Source organism: Pimephales promelas, chromosome 21, assembly GCF_988280905.1.
Source record: "Pimephales promelas chromosome 21, fPimPro1.hap1.1, whole genome shotgun sequence".
In the NCBI taxonomy this organism is placed as follows: domain Eukaryota; kingdom Metazoa; phylum Chordata; class Actinopteri; order Cypriniformes; family Leuciscidae; genus Pimephales; species Pimephales promelas.
Window position 1 is genome coordinate 20,729,106 of NC_142789.1, and position 23,080 is coordinate 20,752,185.

General features: G+C 37.5%; 1 protein-coding gene across 3 annotated transcripts in view; it reads right to left on the reverse strand.

Moving 5' to 3' along the window:
• Positions 1-884: 884 nt before the first annotated feature.
• foxj3 (forkhead box J3) overlaps positions 885-23,080 on the reverse strand; it is a 90,157-nt gene continuing 67,961 nt past the window's right edge. For 2 of the 3 annotated variants that reach the window (XM_039673664.2, XM_089124847.1), the window contains exons 5-12: positions 21,311-21,412; positions 14,051-14,179; positions 11,501-11,675; positions 8,496-8,918; positions 8,016-8,117; positions 7,164-7,352; positions 6,981-7,082; positions 885-5,823 (exon numbers count right to left, since the gene is read on the reverse strand). In XM_039673664.2, coding sequence (XP_039529598.1) covers positions 5,711-5,823; positions 6,981-7,082; positions 7,164-7,352; positions 8,016-8,117; positions 8,496-8,918; positions 11,501-11,675; positions 14,051-14,179; positions 21,311-21,412 — 1,335 coding nt within the window. In that variant the 3' untranslated portion in view covers positions 885-5,710. The remainder of the gene's footprint in view (positions 5,824-6,980; positions 7,083-7,163; positions 7,353-8,015; positions 8,118-8,495; positions 8,919-11,500; positions 11,676-14,050; positions 14,180-21,310; positions 21,413-23,080) is intronic. The other variant, XM_089124848.1, reaches the window with a different exon arrangement.

Genomic DNA, 23,080 nt, shown 5'->3' on the forward strand with positions numbered 1-23,080 from the left:
TTTTCTGCATTTATTTTCCAATTTTTGTTTTACTTTAATTCATTTAATCTTTCAATTATTCTTATATGTATGCATTCATTTATATTTAATAAATCCCACATTAATGTATATGTATATTTCCAGATTAATGTATGTATTTATGAATAAATATAAAAATAAATGAAAGAATAAAGCTAAAAAGAAATACAAAAAGGAAAAACAGTAATACAAAAATACAGTCAGGATTATGGGTCTTATCAGGAAGTTAATTCCTTTATTTGTTTACCTAATGTTACATTCATCTATTTATTTCTGCAGTTTGGGTCCTCCATATTTGCATATTTTATAGGAGAATGAGGGAAATGCAAATATGTATCTGAATATGTATAATATGCATGTTCATAGACAATACAAATATTTATATTTCTGTATAAATTATGAATACTTCATAAAATGTTTCATTATTATTACTGGTAATGATGATGGTAGTAGAAATATCCTGTTTTTATTATTATTGTTATTATTACTGACATTAATGTTTAGTTTCATTATTATTATTACCGTACATAGGAGTACTGTTATCATACTACTGTACAATGCGACTTAATAATGTATGCGTCTGTAAATGTAGATTTGCTACGGAAGAGAGGACTCATATACAGTGCTGTCATGGATGACAGTAAATGTTAATAAGTATTGGACCGCTGGATAGCGCGATTAACCAATTTTCTGTCATTAGTGAAAACAAGTATACATGTATATAGCTCAAAAACAAATAAATTGCACAATAACACCAAAATCATAAATTCAATTAAATGAAGGCATTTTGAAGGCTTCTCTGCAAGCACATGTGGTTTTGAATATGCACATATAATAATGAAATAAATATCACAAAGCAGCAAGGATTGCACAGTGAAGTTAACATATTTTATTTCTTTAAGTGCCATTCATGCATATCGGGGAAGGGGTGGTATTGACAATCCTAATGACACTTCAGTTATTTTACAGCACTAAAACCAATACAAAGTGAAGCCGTGTCATCTTATCGGACAGCAAAAGTAATAAACCGTGCAATAACAAAAAGGACAAAAAGGGGAAAATAAAAGAAACAACAAATACAAGTAATGACCAGGACAAAATCAAACAGAAAACAAAGATTAAAATAGAATATAAACACTGAAACACTGAATGTTGAACCATAGTACAGGTAAAAGGTAGTGTCACACAAAAAGCCAACGCATTTTCATCACATATATACAATATAGATATATACATACTGTGTCACCCTTGGATTGGACAATAACAAAATACTCTGTATTCATCTCCCTCTTTTCTCTCGCAGGTGAACCCGAGCCCTTGCCTTGATCCCTCACCACCCCAGAGGAAAAAAGGACAATCGAAAACACATATATTTACAATAAGCACAACAACACACCAACAATGAATAAAATAGGCTCCAAATACCAGAACTTGTTGGCAGTTTTCTCCCATAAATGTAACAAGGCTTCTCAAATCTTCCTTGATTACAGTAATCTCTCTGGCAGATACGCGCGTCTCCACTTGTTTTAAGTTCTTTTTTTCTTCTTTTGTTTTACGAAAACTGAGTTGTCTTTAAACAGTTAAAACTTTCACACAACACAAACACGAAATCAAAGGAGCAATGTTTTTACTTTTTCTTTTTTGAGAAAAAGAGGGATAGAGAGAGAGAGAGAGAGAGAAAGAACTCATCACCTTGTCCAGCTCGTATTCTCTTGCGCTCCCTTGAAGCTTTCAGTTCAGTCCGAACCTTAGACTTACTTTACGCCAATTACCCGCCGTCTTAAATGTCGCAACGTTAAACTTCCTCTCTTTGGCAAACAAGAGATCCAAACACATCACTACCACAAATAGATTGGCAATACATACAAAATATTTCCAAATGAAAACAGACACTCGTCCTCCTATCCAGACGAACCATGATGGAGGGTGAACACCACACAGTATGGTATTAAAGTTCACACCGAGGGTGGATCGATGCCAGACATTCACTCGAGGGAGATCCTGCTAGAGTTAATGAAGGCTTGTGCTTCTGACTTCTTTTCAAAGTGCACAAATGACCAGATAAAAGCTCTGAAAGCTCTTTGTATGACAAACACTGAGGCTAGGTGAATTAGGCTTGTGAACACTTAGACAGTATCCAAACAAAAACACGGGACGAACAACCGATAAAAAAAAAAAAAAGCCAAAGCAGATTTGGGCAATGGAGCTTAGCTTAAGAACAATGTGCACAGCATCGCAGTCAAACAAAAAACACAGACGTTAAACAGTCCGTCTGGGGTAAAGTGGATAACAGTTCTGACACTGTTTTTTCTTCTCTTGTAAAAGCACACTCGCAAATTCAGGGTTTTCAGGGTTGTGTTTGGCTTCAGCAATACGCTTTCACCAATTTAAACCCCATTAGCATCAAAAGGATCTGACGGTTGGTTATGTAATGATGGAATACATGGATATGTAAAGAACTACACAGCTGATGGTGGACAGCATTGGGTGAAGAATCAGGCTGAAATGTCATGAACATGATGAGAGTTTGACTGGGTTCCTTAACCATTAAAATCCTTTTAGAGGCAAATCCCCCCAAAATATTTTTTAAGACCATCAAGTTCTTTATTCTATTATATATTCTATACATTTTTATTATATTAAAAAACTGTAAAAACGCACCTCGTTTTAAGTAATTGAAGGAAAAAAGCTGAATAAAGCAGTATTTTATTTTATATCAGTTTTTGTTATACTGCCTTTACCATAAATTGAATAAGTCCATCACTGTAAAAAAAAATATTTTCAAGATTTGTCATCACAACATTTTTTCATTTTTTGTCAAATCAACTTAAATAATTTATTTAGTTCAGATAACTTATTATTTTGAGTTTCTGATGATTAAATCAATCTCCTTCATTGCATTAACTCACTTTTTCCAGTTTAATCAACTTAAAATTAAGGCAACCAAGTCACTTAACTTTTTAAGTTAAACCAACAATATTTTTTCATGAAACAATAAAAATACTGTATTACAGTAATGAGAAAATGACTAGAGAATAATCAGGGAATTGCAAAAAGAAAAAGTCATTTTTTTAATGTCTCATGATAATAAATGTCAGAACTCCAAATCTTAATGGTCTTAAAAATAGATGCCTCTAAGGCCTTGTCCACAAGGACACGGGTATTTTAATAACCGTAACTTTTGACTTTTAGAACCATGACACGGTTCAGCCGTTCGTCCACACGGAAACGCAGTATCAGGACACCGAACATTTTTGAAAACCCCTGGTGAAGATTTTCAGAAACGCCGGTTTCAGTGTTGTCGTGTAGACGTCAGAGTGTGTGCCTGTGCTGCGCCGTTATCTGCCTACCGGAACCTGTAATAACATTTTGTTAGGCTTCTGATTGGCCAACGTGGATTTGCAGTTAGGGTTATATCGCCGCCTGCTGGTGTGGCTCGCTTGATAGCGTGTTTTTGCGTTTTCACGTGGACGGGATTTTTGAGGAAAAACTCCAGTTATAAAAATACCCGTGTCCGTGTGGACAAGGCTTAAGCAAAACAATTTCATTTTTCCCTTTCTGATTTGGAGGTTGTAATGCGAGACACGTTCATGATATTAGAAGGACATACAGTATATGACAAACCGTTAAGTAGGGTTCATGGATCCATGACATTAAGGGCCTTAGGGATCAAAAGCCAATACATGTCAATAACTAGTGTAAATACTTTCTTTGAGAGTTATAATATAATACTGAAATACAAATAGGAAAAAAACAAAACAAAACAACTGTCATTAGTTCATTTCACTTTTACAAGTCTATCTGCATGTACACTTTGATAAATAATAAAACAAATCCCATAAGATGACTGAAAACTACCGGAAGCCAAGGAGACTCGGGAGTGCGTAAACATTCAAGCTATGAGAAACAGATCCACTCCTTCCCTTTTCAACCGCACTTAATGGCTTTTCGAAATAAGCACTTCTCTCTAGAATTTGGTCTAATCGAAGTGCTACTTTTCACTGATAAATACCCTGCCTGCACCTATTTCTAATTTAGGTTCTAGTCCACATCCTGTGCATTCGTTTTGTGCTCTTTAAAAGAGATGATTGTAATCACTGATAGCCCTAAATTAATCATATTGCACAAACACATTCCATAGTATCGCTGATATAATAAAATGATACAGGGGTTTGTTACGCTAGCAGACACTTTCACGTTTAAACGTTTGAAAAATATAGACTGTAGTAATTACAGTGACAGCTGGCCTACGCTTGATAGAGCAAGACGTAGTTACAGTCTAGTTCCCGGTCGATTTTGAAAGACAGTGTGAATGTGTGTGACTTTAAACTTTGCAAGACTTTAGTAGCAGAATTTCAAACGCAGCAGTTAACATTCCTCCAACATAAGGCTATTAGTGTCTCTGAATATTTCAGTCATCTCCTTTCTCTCGGGATTACGCTACACCCAGCGTCCAAAAGCAACAGCTAAAGTGAGGGTACGCTCTCTGCAAAAAGTCCTTGTCAGTGCAGCAAAGAGCAAGCGATTTCATGTCGGTTGGTCCTAGGGTTAAAATAAAGAGGGCTCTTTTATTGCGGACCATTAAGCAAATGTGCCTTGACGTGATTTCATCTCCTTCTCAACGCTGCTGTAAAGAGCCACACAGCAGGATGATTTCTGAATCTGAACAGGGTTCTCTGTTATCCCACAAATCTCCGGTCTGCTCCTAAACAATGCATGAAAGTTTCAGTGGCAGGTCCTGAGGGCTTTAAATGAACTTAAAAGCAACGCAGTCCAATTGGGAGACTACAGTTTGACGGGTGATAGTTGACAGAATGAGGATTGTACATGCAAACGTAAAGCGTTTAGGGAGAACGTTAATAGTGAGGTCTGGATCGATATCATTTTCTGACACACACGTTTAGACTTGCCTAAAACTATTAGTGACAAAAAAACATGACACACTTCAGGCAGCAAAGATACACGAGTACAAATACTGCAGGTAATGTGGTTTCATTACGAGCCTTAACGATCAGTAAAATCTGCTAGAATCGGATGCATGGCGACTTCCACATGTTACAGTGTGTAGGGTCAGAGGAGCAACAAAAGAAAGACAAAAGGGGCTACTTGTGCCTGAATGACCAGAGAGAACAACGGTAGGTGCTTTGAGTGTCACGTTACCTGCACCATAGGCTCTCTTCTGAAAAGTGCCCTGCATCTTAGAGGAAGCTTCACAACACAAATGAGGGAGCCAATCTTGTCTGATAGGCAGTCGAGGCCTGAGTTAGTGACCATGAGAGGGGAGAACAAGCCAGACATATTACGCGAAAATCACAGAATAACAGCTGAAGAGCAGGGGCGAGAGCTTGGCTGAGGGTTGGGAGACATTTGACATAAACATGAACCACTTGCCCCTTGGACAAGTATAAAAGCGATCACTTAAATGTCCTAGTAAATGTGATTGTCTTCAAAGTAATATCTTTTTTTGTTTGTTTGTTTTTGTTTCATAAAAACACCAGGAACACAGGAGTCTCTTTCAGGTCATAATGAACAACACCTGCACTATTTTTCAAGTGTCCCGTTCCAATCTGCCTTCTGTCACGGGCATGCAGACACCTCAGGTGCAGCCCTCTTGCTCTGTAACACAAACACTCTGCCTCCATACGCTCCTCTCTCGTTTTGTCTGCACCACTCTTTGCGTTCTGGGACTGGGTTAGACGATGGAGTCCCAGTCAAAGTCGTCCTGGATGTCGTCGGTGGGCATGCGTCGCATCTGGAAGTTTCCAGGAGACATCATATGCTGCTGGTTCATCTGAGCGTGATGGCCTGAGGACAGAGCAGAGGGGAACGGTCACGACACACGGATGCTTTGACGTGCATGTCAAGAAAATCATATTCCTACACATCTCGTGGAAAGTGTTAAATTCAAACTACTAGAGAATTATGTATACACAGGTTACCTTGTGATCTTAAATAAATCTAGTGTAAGCAAGGTGTATATGCTTGTTACTATGTGGTTGGTTGTGTTTTACAGTGTTTCTATGGCATTTTTAATGTGTTTTGGGTGGTTGGGAATATCTCTATGATATCCTGGGGTCACATTATATGGCTCAGTTCCTGTGTCTGTACGATTTAAAGGGATACTCCACTTTTTTTTTTTTGGAAATAGGCTCCTTTTACAACTCCCCCAGAGTTTCAACGTTTTCAAATCCATTCAGCCGATTTTCTGATATTTAGAAGAATATCAGTAACCACCAGACAGTTTCTGGTCTCATTGACTTCCAAAGTAGAAAAAAATATATATACTATGGAAGTCAATAAGACCAGAAACTGTCTGGTTACTGATATTCTTCTAAATATTAGAAAATCATCTGAATAGATTCAAAAACGGTAAAATGGTAAAACTCAACTGTTTAACTCAAGGGGAGTTGTAAAATGAGCCCATTTCCCAAAAAAAAAAAAAAAAAAAAAAAAATGCATTAAATCCATGCATTTATAGCATTACAAAAGTTCTCTAATTCAATTAAATGCTGTAGATTTGATCTTTCTATTTATCTTAAAAAAATGCATCAATTTTATTATAATGCATAACTGTTTTCAACATTGATAATAATAACAAATGAGCACCAAATCAGCATATTAGAATGATTTCTGAAGGATCATGTGACACTGAAGACTGGAGTAATGATGCTGAAAATTGAGCTTTTTAGCATTTTATTATACATTAAAATAAGAAATTGCAATAATATTTCATAATACTACTGTTGTTACTGTACTTTTGATCAAATAAATGCAGTCTTTGTGAGCATAAGAGACTTATTTAAAACATGTAATGGTATTGAATGAGCAATAGTATGCAATACTAATACTGTATGTGATGGTATTAAAAAAAAAAAAAAATAATTAAACACTAGCTCCAGTTCAACATGCTGGAAAATGAAGGCAATCTGATTGTTGATATAAGAGCTATAAAAGACAAGGACCTGTCATAGTGGGGCCAGCACTGCTCATGGGCGGCATGTGAGGATATCCCGGCGGACCCATCATAGAACTCAAGCTCTGTCTCGAATCCATGTACATGTTTCCTGAAAAACAAACTGATGTTACTATGTTACTACAGACTTAATGTATGACAGTGGATTTTCGGGATGCTAAAGTCCACTCACCCGTGTTGATGTGTGGGCTGGGCTTGTTTGGATGCATGGAGCCGTGGCACACTGGAGGCTGCACTGCCCCCTGTGGCTGGATTCCAGTGCGAGCAAAGAACTGATTGATGGAAGAGCAGAGGTCTGCCATTTGAGTGGGCTCGAGAGACCAGTTATTCAGCTCCGCCTGCCTCATGCTCTCTTTCAAACCTTCAGAAAAACAATGACAGAAAATACCTTAAAACACTTCACATCTATGACTACTGTTTTAAAATGACATGCAAAGGGACTTGCACAACGAATTAATATACAAACCAAATAAAGCACAGTAATTGCTTAACAGGCCACCCCTGTTCAAGTTAATAAGAAATCCTATGACAGTCAATTAAAACTATTTATATCTTTTCTTTATTCAAAATGCTATTTTAACCATTTAAAATGCCATTTTTCAGTTTAACTAAAAGATAATAATAATAATAATTGAGTTCTATTTAAATGATTAAATATTTAAATAAAAATAATTATAGAGTTTATTTTTAAATAAATGTTTAAATAGTTGTTATTGTTTGCATAAATTAATTTTTTTGAAGAAAAATTTGTTTTTTTTAAAATAAATAATAAAATACTTAATAGATAATTAAATAAAAAATATTAAAAATGTAATTTAAGTGCCTAAAATAACTCATTTAAGTGCACTTATTATCATCCATTAGTATGTATTATTTTTATGTATCAAAAGAGATAAAGTGGAGCTAGTACAAAATAAATAGCTTAAAATACCAAAACCATGAACTATTCATTTTTTCATTAGCATTTAGTCTCTTGAAAAAATTACAGCAAATATAGTATAGAAGTAAGGCATTTTGATTATACCTTGGAAGGGTGACAGATCCACATCAGCCCAGTTGTAGCTGCTGGCGATGCGGCAGCTTTCTTTCAGCGCATCCAGGTTGGGGTACCAGTCACTGGGAAGACCTGAAGATAAAACAAGAAGGTAGTGAAGGCCACCGCAGAACTCATCTGGATGCGTGGTAGCAGCTTCCTGTTTGAGCCAGCAGGGGGAGCCATAACCCTCTGCTACAGGCCTGCTCTCTGAAGTTTGCTGGATTTGCTTTGTTCTCATTAGACTGAGCTATATAAGTCGCCCTATGATCCCCTGCAGACTGCTCTGAAGTTGTCATAAATTTCTTAATCTAAAAATAAATGACTGTTAGAAGAGGCCTGAATAAATCGGCCTGTCAGGGCATAGCCAGCACAGAAGGAAGTATGCTGAAGGTTCGAGACAGAAAGCAAGAGGAAAAGACGGACAGACAATCAGATAGCAAGAACTATCACAGATAAGCAGACTCTTACCGGTGTTGCACTGCATCTGTTGCTGGGCAGGATGAGGCTGGTGGGAGAGATTCGGGTGCTGCTGTTGCTGTGCCGTGTGCTGGCCGTGGGCCTGGTGCTGGGAGGGATGCTGCCCGTGCTGGCTGTGTTGGCTGTGCTGGGGATGTTGGCTGTGCTGGCTATGCGCCGTGTGCGGGTGCTGGCTGTGCTGGGTGTGAGGGCCATGCTGGGAGAGGTGCTGTCCGTGGGGCGAGTTGTGGGCCGAGTGAGGGGGGTGGGAGAGAGGCACCTGGCTACCGCTGTTGGGGATGTTGTTGGGGTGAGAGTTAGTGATGCTGTTCTGGTTGTTGTGAGGGTGGGTGCTGATGGTGCTGCTGGGGGAGTGTTGATAAGAGCAGGAGGTGTGGGTCTGCTGGGACGACTCCGAGGGCATTCCCATCAGACCTGTAAGGATCAAACAGAGCATCGTATCAAAAATGCTGTCTGTATCTGACCAGAATTTATTTTGAACATTTTATTCTCATCAATATAAAAAAAAACAATTAAACATTATTAATAATAAACATAAATTACTAGTAATTATCAATAACAAAATGCAAATATAAATGAGGGAAGATTATTAAACGCTGTAATAAATGTATATGCATTGTTAGTTCACGACTTCATACATTCATTAGTAAAGAACAGCACAGCTACACAGTACAGAACCTTATGGTAAAGTGTTACGCAAAATCTTGATGTCAAACAGTTGCCATGAATACTCATAGTGTCATATTAGTCATAGTGTTTGTGCCAGCAACAAGTTTGACTCTAGTTTGTGACTTTCTGATCTCATTTCCTATTCTTTACATAATAATACTTTATCCAGTCTTTATTAATGCAGTAAAAAAGCCAAAACATTTAGAAAACTTCGAAATCTGTCTCTTTTAAAATGCACCAGGGTGCCGACGAGATGATGACTCAGGAGTCACGGTAAGCCCTCTTAAACCGAACCAGAATTTCTATAACTTTTCATTTGTGCAGCGATTGTTTTGAACTAGTTTCTAAAACGCCTGACAAGCTTCCAACATCTGCACACTCAATAGCAATCACCGAAGCGTGCGGCTCGCGGTCTTAAGAGGCCCTGTCCATCATGGCGCTGGCACTGTAAACCTATTTCGGTGGAGAGCTTTTAGAGCAGACTGAGGGGTCCTGCATCGCTGCAATCGCCAGAGAACACTCATCGGCGGGGTGACGGGGGTGCATCTCTTATCAGCAGAGAAAGCCTATTGTCCAACCATGGGAGAGCACAGAAAGCAATTAGCTAGCAGCTCCCCTGAATAATAATGCGATTCATTACCTATTATCAAAGCCAGTGAATTAGCTCAGTGTCTCCAGCAGTGGGGTGTGAAATCCTCTCGCCAGCTTTATTTGCTCATTTTAATTGCTCAAGCTTGTCTGACTAAGAGATTTCACTTTTATGCACATTAAAAAGGTAACAACTGTCAGCTAATGAAACATAGATGATAGATTAAAGAAGTTCACTTTGGAAACATTAACATAAAAAGCATCTGATTCGAGCAAAGTAGGTTAGACACAGGGGCTCGTCTGGCGTTGCACGCAACCCCGCTTGTCAAGTGCTTTTTGAACATCAGTCAATCAGATTACAAACAATAGGAATTAACTTCTAAAAGGCAGGCAAGCTCGCAGTGCACCAAATCTAACGCTGATATTTGATGGGCTGCCATTTGAGATGGTGAACTCTCTTTCAATGAAAAACATCTTGCCGTTGCAATTCATAAAAATACACATAAAAATATCTTCACATAAAAACAAGCCTGTAATAATAACAATTAAAAAAAGGCATTTTCCTAATAAATCCACACACAAAAAAAATCCATAAACAGGAAGTTACCTGTAATTTTAAAATGCACAGTTTAATTATTATAACCGCGTTTAAAATGCACAGTTCTTAATTATTATACTAAATTATTTGGCATACATAAAATTGCGTATATTGCAAAATAAATAGTGATGTAAAGTCTACCGAAAGAAAGCAAGCTCAGCTAAAACTTTAATTACTTTTAAGTTACTATATTTTGATATGATTAAAATTAGATTTATTATTTATAACACTTTATGTTATAAACTAGGGATCAGGATCGTCGAATAGTCGAACTGTGTTCGAAATTTGATCATAAAATAGCTTTTTCGAATATTGTTATATTTTCCCACTATTCCAATGTGTATATTTGACATAACTGATGCCGCGCCTACTGTCACATGTTTTGTCAGCAGGGTATTTTCCTATCGGGGACACAGTTGAGTTTTGGACATAGTGTAAACAAAGAACAGAAGAAGAGCTTTCTGTCATTGTAAGTGCACGTTTTTTCTTGTCTCCCCTCCTAGTATTTTAAGAAAACACAAATTTTACCTGGTCAAAAACAGCTCTGTTTTCAGCACGCCGATTCAGTGCATATGCCTTTAAATGAAAATGAGCTTTGCAAGTTGGTAACGGTTCTTTTTTCAAGAGCAGCTTCTATTATTATTATTATTATTATCAAAATAACTGCTGTGTTCATTATTACACCCAAGAACAGAACACCACAATCGCTTAGATGCCATTCTGCTCCAACATGTCAACAAGGGCGGACTATGATGATGACAGCTCGCTAAGGGCGGGTCTGTGTTGAAACACTGCTGTCAATCAACAATCGTGGGGGGGCGTCTGACTGTGTGACGTCACATGGTCGAACGGATCGATTTGAGACAGGGGAAAACGTATAAATAGATTAAAACAAAAACACTGGATGGATTTTTATCATTATATGCTGGTTGTGTACAGGCACTGCCAACACACATTTCAGCACAATCAACTTGTAAAAGTGCATGTACCATTATATGACCGTTTTAATAATTTTGGCTAATATGATGGTGCTTTCAGCTACCAATAAGACTGAAGTGCTCTCAGCTCTGCACATGGCACAAAAAGTCTGCAGACTCCATCTGGATTTGGCCAACGTGGGATTTCCGTGTGTAAAACTCACCCTGTTGGTTGTAGGACTGCTCAAACACAGTCTTGTAAAGGCTGCGGAAGGAGGCACTGAGATCTTCGAAGTCGGAGAAGAGCAGCTGCTTGTCTCGGTCCGGTATGCTGTACTGGGCCTGAGGGGCCTGCTGCAAGCCCATGGACTGGGACACCGGTTCTGGATGACTCGACACCTGAAGGGGGAGGAGAGGAGGAATGCAAGATTAGAAACAATGACAGAAATCAGCCTTGCCACTCTAAACGGCAGAGCTGCTCAGCCAGGCCCAGTGACCGGCAGATTAGAGCTCAGATAGAACATGACAGCACTGACTACAGCACTCAGGATCACGGCACAGAAAATGAACTGCCAGACACACTGCAGCACAATATGCAGGAGCCAAATCTCAGGCACACAAAACCCCTCCAATCCTTGACCGTTTATTTACGGTTGAATCTGTACATAACCATACAGCCATGATCAAAACAGACGCGTCTCTTGAGAGACTCTCTGAAGTTGTTTTTACGGCTGTTTATTCTGTAATTAACAGCTTGGCGAAACTAACTGAGCAACGCAACTGAAATCGACAGCGAGATCATAAAAGCTTGCCTGCAAAAAAAATAAGGCACTGATCCATAAAACAAATCTTTCTAACGATAAATATCCTTCTAACTAAATACAGTACAGGTTTTCCCATCAAAACGAATTAGCTCGTGTGTCTTAACTCTCACATCTCTGAAATCACAAGTGTTGCACACCAAAGGGGATCTGCACACTGTTTTGAGTCTGAAGAGATGCCTATCGTGCCCAGAATGAGTGATTCATTGAATGGCTCCCAAAGCTTCCATAATGCCGAGCATATTTGTGGCGTACTCAGGGGCAGAGGCTCTGCCATGTCTAGCTCAAGACAACAGTGTTTAACAGACTGGAGAGACTGGCAAAACAGTCATCAGGACTCCAAAGTAGTCTAATTCTAGCTGTCGGTGCGAACTTGTGATGGGAAATGTATCTGAACACATAGCAAAGCTATTGCAAACAAGTCTCATAAACAGATAATTGTTAGTGCCAGTGATTCAGACAGTGTCCCCTTCTGATAATAAGTTGTAGCAGCATAAAACACAATTTTAAACAAATTAAAATACCTTTTTTTTAAGAACAAAACATTTTCTTGTATCTTTAATAGCTGAAATGCATGTGAACTGAACCGTACTTATCATTCTAAAACTGGACTGACCATACATATTTTGCTAGAATGGACATTATTAACATTCAGGCTGAGACCGAAAAGTTGATAATTATATTCATGTTATGGCTCTGGCTGATAAGTAATAAATGGCAGATTTTAAAATTCTACATATAAATATGAAACAAAAAATTAAAAAGCAAAATCAGTCCTTTAACATGCAACAATTACATTAAAACATTTAATTGAGAGACTTGCTAAAGAATACATTTAAAAGTGTTATTAAATTAGTGATTTTAGAGACTAAATTGAACAAGTCTTTGATGACTGCCACGGCAATCAAAGTGTAAAAAATAGGGAAAAAAACATGAAGAGTTCAGATGCAAAAGCCTCTAAGTGCCATTTGAAATTTTCTTCTAGAATGATCATTTTTATCAAGCTTGTATATTTAAGTTCAGTAATTTCAGTTAAATTGCAATGAGGATTACCTATTAATTGTCATTTAAGTGAAATTACTGAACTTGAATATATAATCTTGATAAAAATGATCATTTTAGAAGAAAATTTCAAATGGCATTTAGAGGCTTTTGCATCTGAACTCTTCACATACATTACACATACATTGATATATCGTAATGCACATATACATATGTGCATATACACATATACTGTGCATCCCTACATTATCCTGATTCCTGTGGTAAACATCGTTTTGTATCTCATTACAGTTGCAAACTCAAAACTCAATTGTAAAAATCAGAGAGCAAAATACAATAGTTATTAGCACAATTAAAAAAACAAAAACTTGCATAAGGAAAGACCTGCTTGCATGCACCATTAGCAGCAGAGACTAATTGTACACAAGAAATATGAGCAGTGGGAGTCAGATGACACACTATGCATCAACTGTAAAGATGAGCATATAATCTGGTTATGTTCAAACAGACTACAGTGTTCCAATAAGCTGGATGGAGCTGAAAAAAAGAGACAGAGAGAGAGAGGGAGAGCATTGTCTGGCCCACTGAAGTGAATCTATCAGTGTCTGTGCCGGATCAATGCTGAGAGCCTGGAGCGAGAAGCATGCGGGGCTTCTAGGGGACCACAACAAAGCAGCGGCTTCTCTGGTGGGAGGACATCAGAGGCAGCGTCTCTCTTTAGCAGCGCTCCAGCAGTATGAGCTCTGCCTTTCATTCCCTTAACCTCGGTGTCAGCACACTCCCATGCACAGGCCTCCAATCTCTGGCAATCTGACTAACGCACTGGAATCTTGCTGCTTTATATAAAGTAGATCCACAATAAAACTCAGCAAATTAAGAGCTCTGCTTCAGGTTCACAAGGTTAAAGAGTGGAACAGTGGCTGCACAGTTTGATGAAAACTGGACTCTTACTGGTGTGTAGCTGTGCACGCTGCCCACGCTGTTGAGATTAACAGAGGCCAGACTCTGATCAGATAGGCTATTGTTAAGGCTGCTTCTAGGGCTGTCACTCCCCTCCTGGTCAGGGTTGTACAATGCCACCTGGAATTCAAGAAAGGGAAAGGGTTAATGACTTAGGAGTGTCTATGATAAAAATCTAGTTTAAAATACATGTGCCGAGTTCTTAGACGCGTACTCTGTTTCTTTTGGTGTCATACAGTTTTGCAAAACTTGAACACTATTAACACCTTTAATAATACTACAGGGTTAAATGAACTGACAATAAAAATGACAACTTTTTCCTTACACATGTGAATGTACAAATTCTTTTTACTAAAATAAAAAAAATAAAAAAAAATATTTTATATTAATTTGTATTTCATAATATATTTAATAATTCTTTACTATGATATGAAGACGGTAGTACATTATTTAAAAAAATTATTGTTTTTTATATTCATTTAAAATAAATAAATTAAATATATAAAATATATTGTATTCATAAAAATATTAAATATATAAGATGGTATTTAATAAAAAATATATTAATTATATTCTGTTAATTATATTCTGTATTCTGTTTTAGGAATAAAATGATTAGATATATAAAATAAACTATATAAAACATATTAATGAAAATCAAAATGAATCAGAACTCAGAAAAAAACATGTTTATTATAGAAGATGTGAATTCAGGTAATTGCCTTTTAATGAATTTTTTGAAAACATTACAACACAGGAGCAAAAAGCTACTGTGCCATTTCATCCATTGTCAGGTACATTCCAGAAGTTAGTTTGAGATAGGACAAGAAGTCTCTGTAGTGCAGATACAGCGGGTGGGGTGCGGAGAAAACGCCAATCAAACCGAAACCGCCTAGTTTCAGGTCTTAAGGGGAATTCTTATCCCTTTTCAAACTGTAACAGAAACAACAGACGTTTGCATCACACACGTGACGTGTGGCATGCGCACACCACACTCTGTACACGAGTAAGGTCAGTTAATACACGCGCCCCACACTGTGCCTCATATGGAGGGAGCGTGGCTGGTGGCCAGCAAGATGATCTGCTGTCTCAGACGGCTGAGAGAGGAAAGCTCTCCTTCAGTAAAGGTCACGATGCTGGCAGCGTTGAAACCGTCAACTTGCACAGCGCAAATTGGTTTGGGACAGCTCACAAAGGTCCCGAATGCTACAGAGACCCTGACCTTTCTGTGTGCACTGTTGAATGCGCAGTTTTCCGAAGCGTAAGAACCTCGACTTCAAAATGATATTCCCAATTATCATTTGAAAAGCTGAACTGCAAATATGTGCTGGTTGCAAAATGAGAATAAATAAAGCATTGGAGGGATGGTATGGGAATGAATATAATGAGCTCCTGGGAGAATAGTCCTACATTGAGTTCGCCGTGCTAGGAAAGGATGAATGGAATCACAACAATGCTGGCCGTGCTCGCATGTCTTGGCAGCCACAGGATAGTGCTAAAACCACGCAACAAGTTCCAAGATTCACCTGCACGAGCAAGGACGTACAGAGGCTTTCATGCTACACTAAACCACAAAAAATTAAAACACGGTCATTATTTACTCTCCCTAAAGTCGTTCCAATTTTGTGAGACTTGCTTTCTTATGCTGAACACAAAAGATGATATTTTGAAAAATGTCTCAATGTTTTGTTTTTTTGTCAATAACATGCAAGTCAGTGGGGTCCAAAACAACATTCGATTGCATTGACTAGCGCTGGGTATTGACACAAATTTCACAATTCGATTTCGATTCACAAGCTTGCAATTCGATTCGATTTGGATTCGATTCAAATCAATATCGATTATTTTGGATATCAGTTAAAATAAATGGCAAATTTTCTCAAGAAAATCAAATCTCTTAACTAATGCTGTAAACTATGGGAGTCTAGTTGTAGCCTACTAGGCTTCATTAGCCTAATATGAAGGTAATAATGAACTGTTTTGTAGCCATACAAACACTTAAATTACACTTTTATTTATTTTTATAATAGGAAGATTATATGAAATATAAACATTTAAATGGTGGCTGTCATAAAAACTTGCCAGATTTATTCAAATATGCATTAAATATTGAAGAACATTAAGATTATAATGCATATGTAATATTGTGTATATATTTAGCAAAATGCTTCTGTCTGGAGTTATTTTTTTCTAGCTGACTAACGAGTTTATGTGGGTTTCCTGAGGTAAATATGACGATACATGACATTGATAAGCTGTTTAACTGACGTCTTTCCACGGTTGAAACGCTAATTGAGCGAATCAATGTAACATGATACGGATTTCGATAAGTTGTACTCTATCTTTAACACACTTTCAGATGCTCATTCATGTTTATGTCGCGCTGTGACTGGTATTATTAACCCGGAAGAGAGATCAGCGCTGCTGCTTCTCTTGAGCTGAGCCAGAGCGATCTCACGCCACAGCGCCAAAAACATTATGTTTTTGAATTTCTAAAGAAAATGGACGTAATTAGAAAATTGAGACTTTGTTTCATATCAATAGTAACAAAGGACAAAGATTATTGCGATTTTTTGGATGCGCGCAGCCACAATACAATGATCCATTCATTCAAATGAAACAGGATGACTAATCGATTCTTGAGATTTAAGAATCGATATCGGTTCGTAAAAATGAGAATCGATTAATATCGAGAAATCGATATTTATTACCCAGCCCTAGCATTGACTTACATTTTATGGACCCTTTCCAAAACGCAGGGCAAACAATTTCAAGAGTGAATGGCTCCCCAAAAATTGTGTTGCTGCAAGAGATGCAGCAAACGCTTCGGTCCTGTTCCCTCTTGACTCAGCGAGACAGCAGATAGAAAGACACATTACAGATCACAGTCTCTTACAGAGAATTATCATTCAAGCAGAATAAATGTTTCCCAATCCTATTATTCCCTGTTCATCAAAAGAGCGGAGCATAACGGTTGCTGGGGCTGCACTGGATTGAGGGTGGATGGGGGGTTAATGTCATAAAATGATTTGCATATTATAACTCTTCCCTCTTTCAGCTATGTTTAGGCCTGGAAACAGTACATTACTACAACGACTAACCCTGTGCGCAGCAAAGCACTGAGAGGCTCAGGCAAGTCGAAAATTCAATCACGCAGAAAACAGTTACAATTATAATCAAAACCTGGTGTGAAGAACAAGTATATATGTGTTATGTGTAATTAAGTCATAAAAGAGGCTTTTAGCCATGAGCCTTTCACCACAATCTATTTTTATTCCCTGTATCCATAAAGTATGATTTAAAGACCTCATCACACTGTGGTTTGTTCAAGGCCTAAAATGTAGACGCCTACATACACTGTGTGCACGTCCACACACACACACACACACACACACACACAGTGGTAAAGTAACACGCAGAGAGAAGGTAAGGGGTGAACAAATCCATTGCAAATACTCCTGTGTGTTTGGAGCAGTGGAAGAGGAGCGCTATATTTAGCCGTGAATTAAAGTCAAAAGCCAGTGGAGTCTTCCATACAGGCGACTAATCTGCAGCATGAGACAAGGATTATGAAATCAAAGAGAAATCCACCCAGGTGTCTCAAACAATAACTTGCATTCAAAAGAAAACTACGCAATTTAGATACAATGCTGGAAAGAAATAAAGGAAAGAAAGACATAAAAAATAATAATTAAAAAGAAAGTTTAGTTTATGTTTCAACCCATGTTACGCTTTCAATATAATACCAATACATGCATATTTAAATAAGAAATATCACAATTATTAGTTAGATACAATATCAAATAGTTTATTTAGCAATATAAGAAATGTGTACTATGCTATTTAAAGTTAGAAAAAATAAAGTAATTCAGCTTCAAACCATTTTAAGTTTCAATCTTTAAATATAATTCAATTCAATGTAATAATAAATATTTGAAATATATTGAAATAATGTACATAAATATAATGTTAAAATAATACAATTACATGCACACATAAATATATATAAATATATAGCCTCTAGTACACAATAGTTAACACATTTTGAACCTGTAGAGCTCATTCTGCAGATTTTAAACCCTAGCTGTAACCCCTAACCCTCATTAAAATCAGCAACATCCATAAATCAGATTCAATCTATGGGTCTGCTCAGTAGGCTTAAGCAACCGAACTGAAATAGGGAAAAGCACATCATGATGATAATTTAATCTGAGGGAGAGAGAGAATGCTCAGTCACAGCCAGGCTTTCCTTCTCAATGTTATGCAGCACAGGCGCTTTCCCATTGGCCTGCACTGGCAGGCGGGAAAGTATGAGAAAGAAGGAATTCCTGTGGCTTGGCATGGAACACTCAAGAGGCGTGGCGTGTTCTCTGTTTACAGGGCCCACACTGAGAAACAGCATCTCCAAGGAGCCACCGAACTCTGCAGTCTTGTTTTCGCTCTCCTGCGTGTTCGGTTTCTAATCTATTAGCGTTTCGAGTAGGAGGGCAAAGAAAGGATATGCTCATGGGATAACCTCAAAATCCCATTCTGGGTGGATCTTGAAATTCTTCCCATATGAATCAGTCATACCTTATGCTCGCATTGTTTTGCTGTGTGAAACACTGTAAAAGGGGAACAGTCGTTTGAGATGTGCTAAAACAATAATAATATTGCAATAAAACAATCAATAAAAAGCTTTATTGTTTATCGTTCTCATATATAGGTTGGGTTTCAAAAACTAGTGAGCTTCCAACATCAGGAGCATTTTAGGGGATCAGAGACAAACTCCAGAACATTTGCTAAGAAAATGCAAAGCAATTTCGGCTAAGACAAATCTTGGAGATACAAATACTGGAGATTTTGCAAAGAAATGTTACAAACACAACAAGTCTTTATACACTGTATAACCGAATGTAACATCTGCACATATTGTATTTTATCCAGATGAACAGATCACCAAACTTACTATAATTCAATCCAAATGAATTCCACATCCCCCTCGCCATCATCTTAAACACCATGCTTAATGTGAAATACTATTAGTTTAATGCCTGAAGTAAATTAATAACTGATGGTTTTGGGCTTTGTAAAAGCACTCCAGAGAGAGCGAGCAGCCCGCAACAGGCCAAGAGTGAAGCGCTTAAGGTTAAAAAGCCTATTTAAATTTCAGAGTGTTTTACTCTATTTCTTTTTACACACTTCTCCATTAAGTCATGCCACGAAGGGCGAGTTACGGAGAGAGTCACCCGGGGTGCTCTGCCTAGAAGCATTCAGCAGGTAATCATACTTCCAAACATTAAACTGTTCTCTTGCAGAGAACTACTGCAAGCATTTAGCACTACAAGTCTTTTAAAGATGGAGTTCAAACTTTAAACAAACTTAAAGGTGCTCTAAGCAATTTCACAAGTGTTTTAGGCCAAAACATTTTTTTGTCACATACAGCAAACATCTCCTCACTTTCTGCTAGCTACCTGTCCCCTGAACACACTTAAAAAAAAGGCTGTTTACAAAAACAAACTGGGCCAACCCGCACCAGTGTTCCAGCCAATAACCAACAAGAAGGATTTGGCGGTGGGGGTTGGGTGGTTAGTACGCAAATGAGGAGGAGGGAGGGCCTAGCTAACCTCCGTTTTGTTTGACAATACTTCGAACGTCAGCAAAAAGTTAAGTCACCCAACATCATTTAGAGCACCTTTAACTTTCACTGTAAAGGAATATTTTGTTAAATTAACCCTCTGGGGTCGCTATCGTGCCAGCACGACAAGCTCACTTTTTTTCTTATTTAGTGCAAAAGAAACTCAAATTACTCTGTTGATTTTGAGCTTACATATAAGTGTTGTATGTCATTAGATCCTGTTAAGTGTGTATTTTTTGTGGATACATTAAAAACAAAGTGTAGTACTTTGTCAAATAAAGAAAAATAAACATGATGCAAATTTTGCCTTCTCTCTGTCAGTGAAGTTCATTCTGAAACACGTCAGAAAATAAACTCAGTATTAACCAGATTTTTCATTATGAAGCTAAAGTTCTCTTCTTTTAAACAAAGTAATTTATATAAAAAAACTATTATTCTCAGTTTATGTAATCTGTATGAAAATAGAGAGATGTCAGTGTTTTTCCTTTCAGCTCATTATAGCTTATTACGTGTTAATCTGACCACGCCCACAGAGAGCGTGCTATTCAAACACAAATGTTGAGGCAAGCCATGAAAATGTCCACATCAGTTGGATAAAACATCCAGTTTACCGTCAGTTACCATCAGTTTCACTTTCAAACCAAGCAGCTTTCCCTTAGGTCAACAATAAAAATCTGTATGCCTAACTTAAACTCTTTGTGAAATCTGCGCAAGAGTCTTTTGCCTTTATATGAAAATTCAGACTGTGTAAATTCCTACTGAAATAACTGGATTTTGTCTGTGAAAATTTACAGTAAAATGGTAAAGACAGTACCTCAAACGTGCAGTAAGTTTGACAGCTAACAGTTAAAATGGGTACTTTAGTCCAAATTTGAAATACTGGAGGGAGTCGTTTCCCCCACCCCCTTCTGCTCGGACTCAACGATCGCGCAGGTTGCCAGTTTGAGGACACGCAACAGGAACGAGTGAAATTTGCAATGGAATGTGGGGAGACTTGCACAGTAAGTTGATGAGTTGATATTGCGTTTAAATTTGCTCCTGTTCATAGAGATTTTTATATGGGTGCTGAGGCTTTTTAGGTTGGTAAAAATCTTTTCGATCTCTGACCCAGTTTGTTTGTTGGCTTACATGGGTGCTGTAGCATTGTTTTTCAGATAAACAAGTGTGTGAACTCAGTATGTTTCCAAAATATCTGCAAATATATGGTATTTTTATGCTTTAGTACGGTCAAAAACTTACATAAAGCACCTTTAATGTTGATAACCACAAAAATAATTTTTACTCAATGATGAAGAATACTGTATTTTTGCACAGCTTAATATCTTGTGTGGGCACAAATCTGACATTTTGGACTCAACAGACAAATGGAATAAGTTACTAGCAATTCACAATACAATGCATATGGACTGTTAAGATGATTTGTATACATAATGCCTGCCCAATATAGATGAAACCCAATGTCAATTTTCTGAGTGTCTGTGTAAACAAAAGCACCACATGTCAGTCATGTTATGCAGTCCATCCACATAGTCATAGCAAGATAAATATAAATGTAAACTGGGTATGTAAGCTGCTAATGCCAGCTGTGATGGGACAAACAGTCAGGGTTTGTGGAGATGGAAATGAAATGCTACCTTGTTAGTCACAGTGTTGATTGCCAGCGTAGGAGAGGCACTTCCAGAGATGATGCAGTCCATTCCTAAGTTATCCGACTCCAGGCTGTATGGCGTAGATGCCTGCAGGAAAACAAAAAAGGACAAATTCAGCCAATCAGGATGGAGATGATGAGTGATCTGAAGTGACTGATTTTCTTTTAAAGGCATTTGATATTACTCTGGTGCAAGAAATTTTAAAGCATAAGCAGCAAGAATATGCTCTTTTATCAACAACAAAAGAGCAACACCTTTTATTTAGGTCAAAATTGGAGGCATTCTGGGAAAGAGATGAGCAGGAGAGAGGAACGGCTCCCTGTGCTCTGTCTGTTCTTGCTGGGGTAAAAGATAACTTCAGCACGCCTGTCTCCCAAAACTGCTTATTATAAGAGGATTGCCTGGCAACAATGCAATTTTTAATTTGTGATAAACAAATGAGATTTTGCCAAGTCACAATTTTTAATGTCAAATAATTTCTTAAACAAGACAGGAGGAGGATAACAGAGAAAGTGAGAGAGAGCGCGCGAGTGTGTGTCTAATGAAATATACTCTTAATAGCGAGCATCACACTTTACACAGACAGAATTTCCATTTCTTTTTCATGCAGGATCAGGCTGAGAGAGAATGGATCTAATTGGAGGTTTTTGATGTGAGTGAAGTGAGTGTCAGTATGAAAAATGTTTGTGTGTGGCCTGAGGGCAGAGCTGTGTGCCGAGAGAATGATACTCTCACTGGAGTCTGGAGTGTGGCGATTATAAATGACAACAGCCTAACTGCCTGACCATACAAAAGAAAACACACGCTAGAGACTCAACACAACACACACGAGGTCAATTTGGCAATCAGGCTTAGAACATGTGATTTCTGACATCTTTTTGGTCCAATATATTTACATTAACATAAATACTGATGTGCGAGCAGACATAATCAAGTATGACCCACTAAGTCTTTGTCTTATATCATATGATGTAAACCAACATCACACAAGCAAGAGGGCTGTTTTTCCTGAATATCAGCACAATTGTATATGTGATGAATGTGGTTGAATTCATTGATTGAAATGAAATGTAATGATCTGACAAAAGATGATGTATGTGTCTAATACTAGGGATGCACAATATTGTCGGCACATCATCAGTTGACAAAGGGTTAAAATATAAACATCGGCCCAATATGAAAAATGATGCCGATATGGCTTCCCGATAACAAGCCATAAATGTTGATTATGCATCTGCAGTCACACTCACATGTGCTCAAGAAGTACTAACGATATGATAACGTCAGCAGTGTGGTCATTCTTGAATCAAACTTTTGCTTGAATGGCGATTAGATTCACTGCTATAAAATAAAATCACAATTCTGATTTGATTGAAAAGGTCAGAAGCTATAGTGATGTGGTGAATGGTGAATGCTATAGTGATGTGGTGAATCATGATGAATAAAAATCACAAACATAACACTTGTAAATTAAATAATTTTATTTATACAGTTTTATTAATTAATGTGCAATATTTTTTTTCAAATGCAATTTATGTGTATTTATCTTAAAAAAAGATTTTTAGAATTTTTACAGCTCCTTTGCAACCATAAAATGTTTAAGGTTACAACTGCATTGGTCAAAAAAAACAAAAAAAAACAGCAGTGACTAATTTTATTATTGTTAGTTTCAAAGCTTTCAGTTTACTAAAATAACTTTAATAATGTTTTAGTTTTTGCTCAAAACTAACCAAAATGAAAAAATAATTTGTTTAT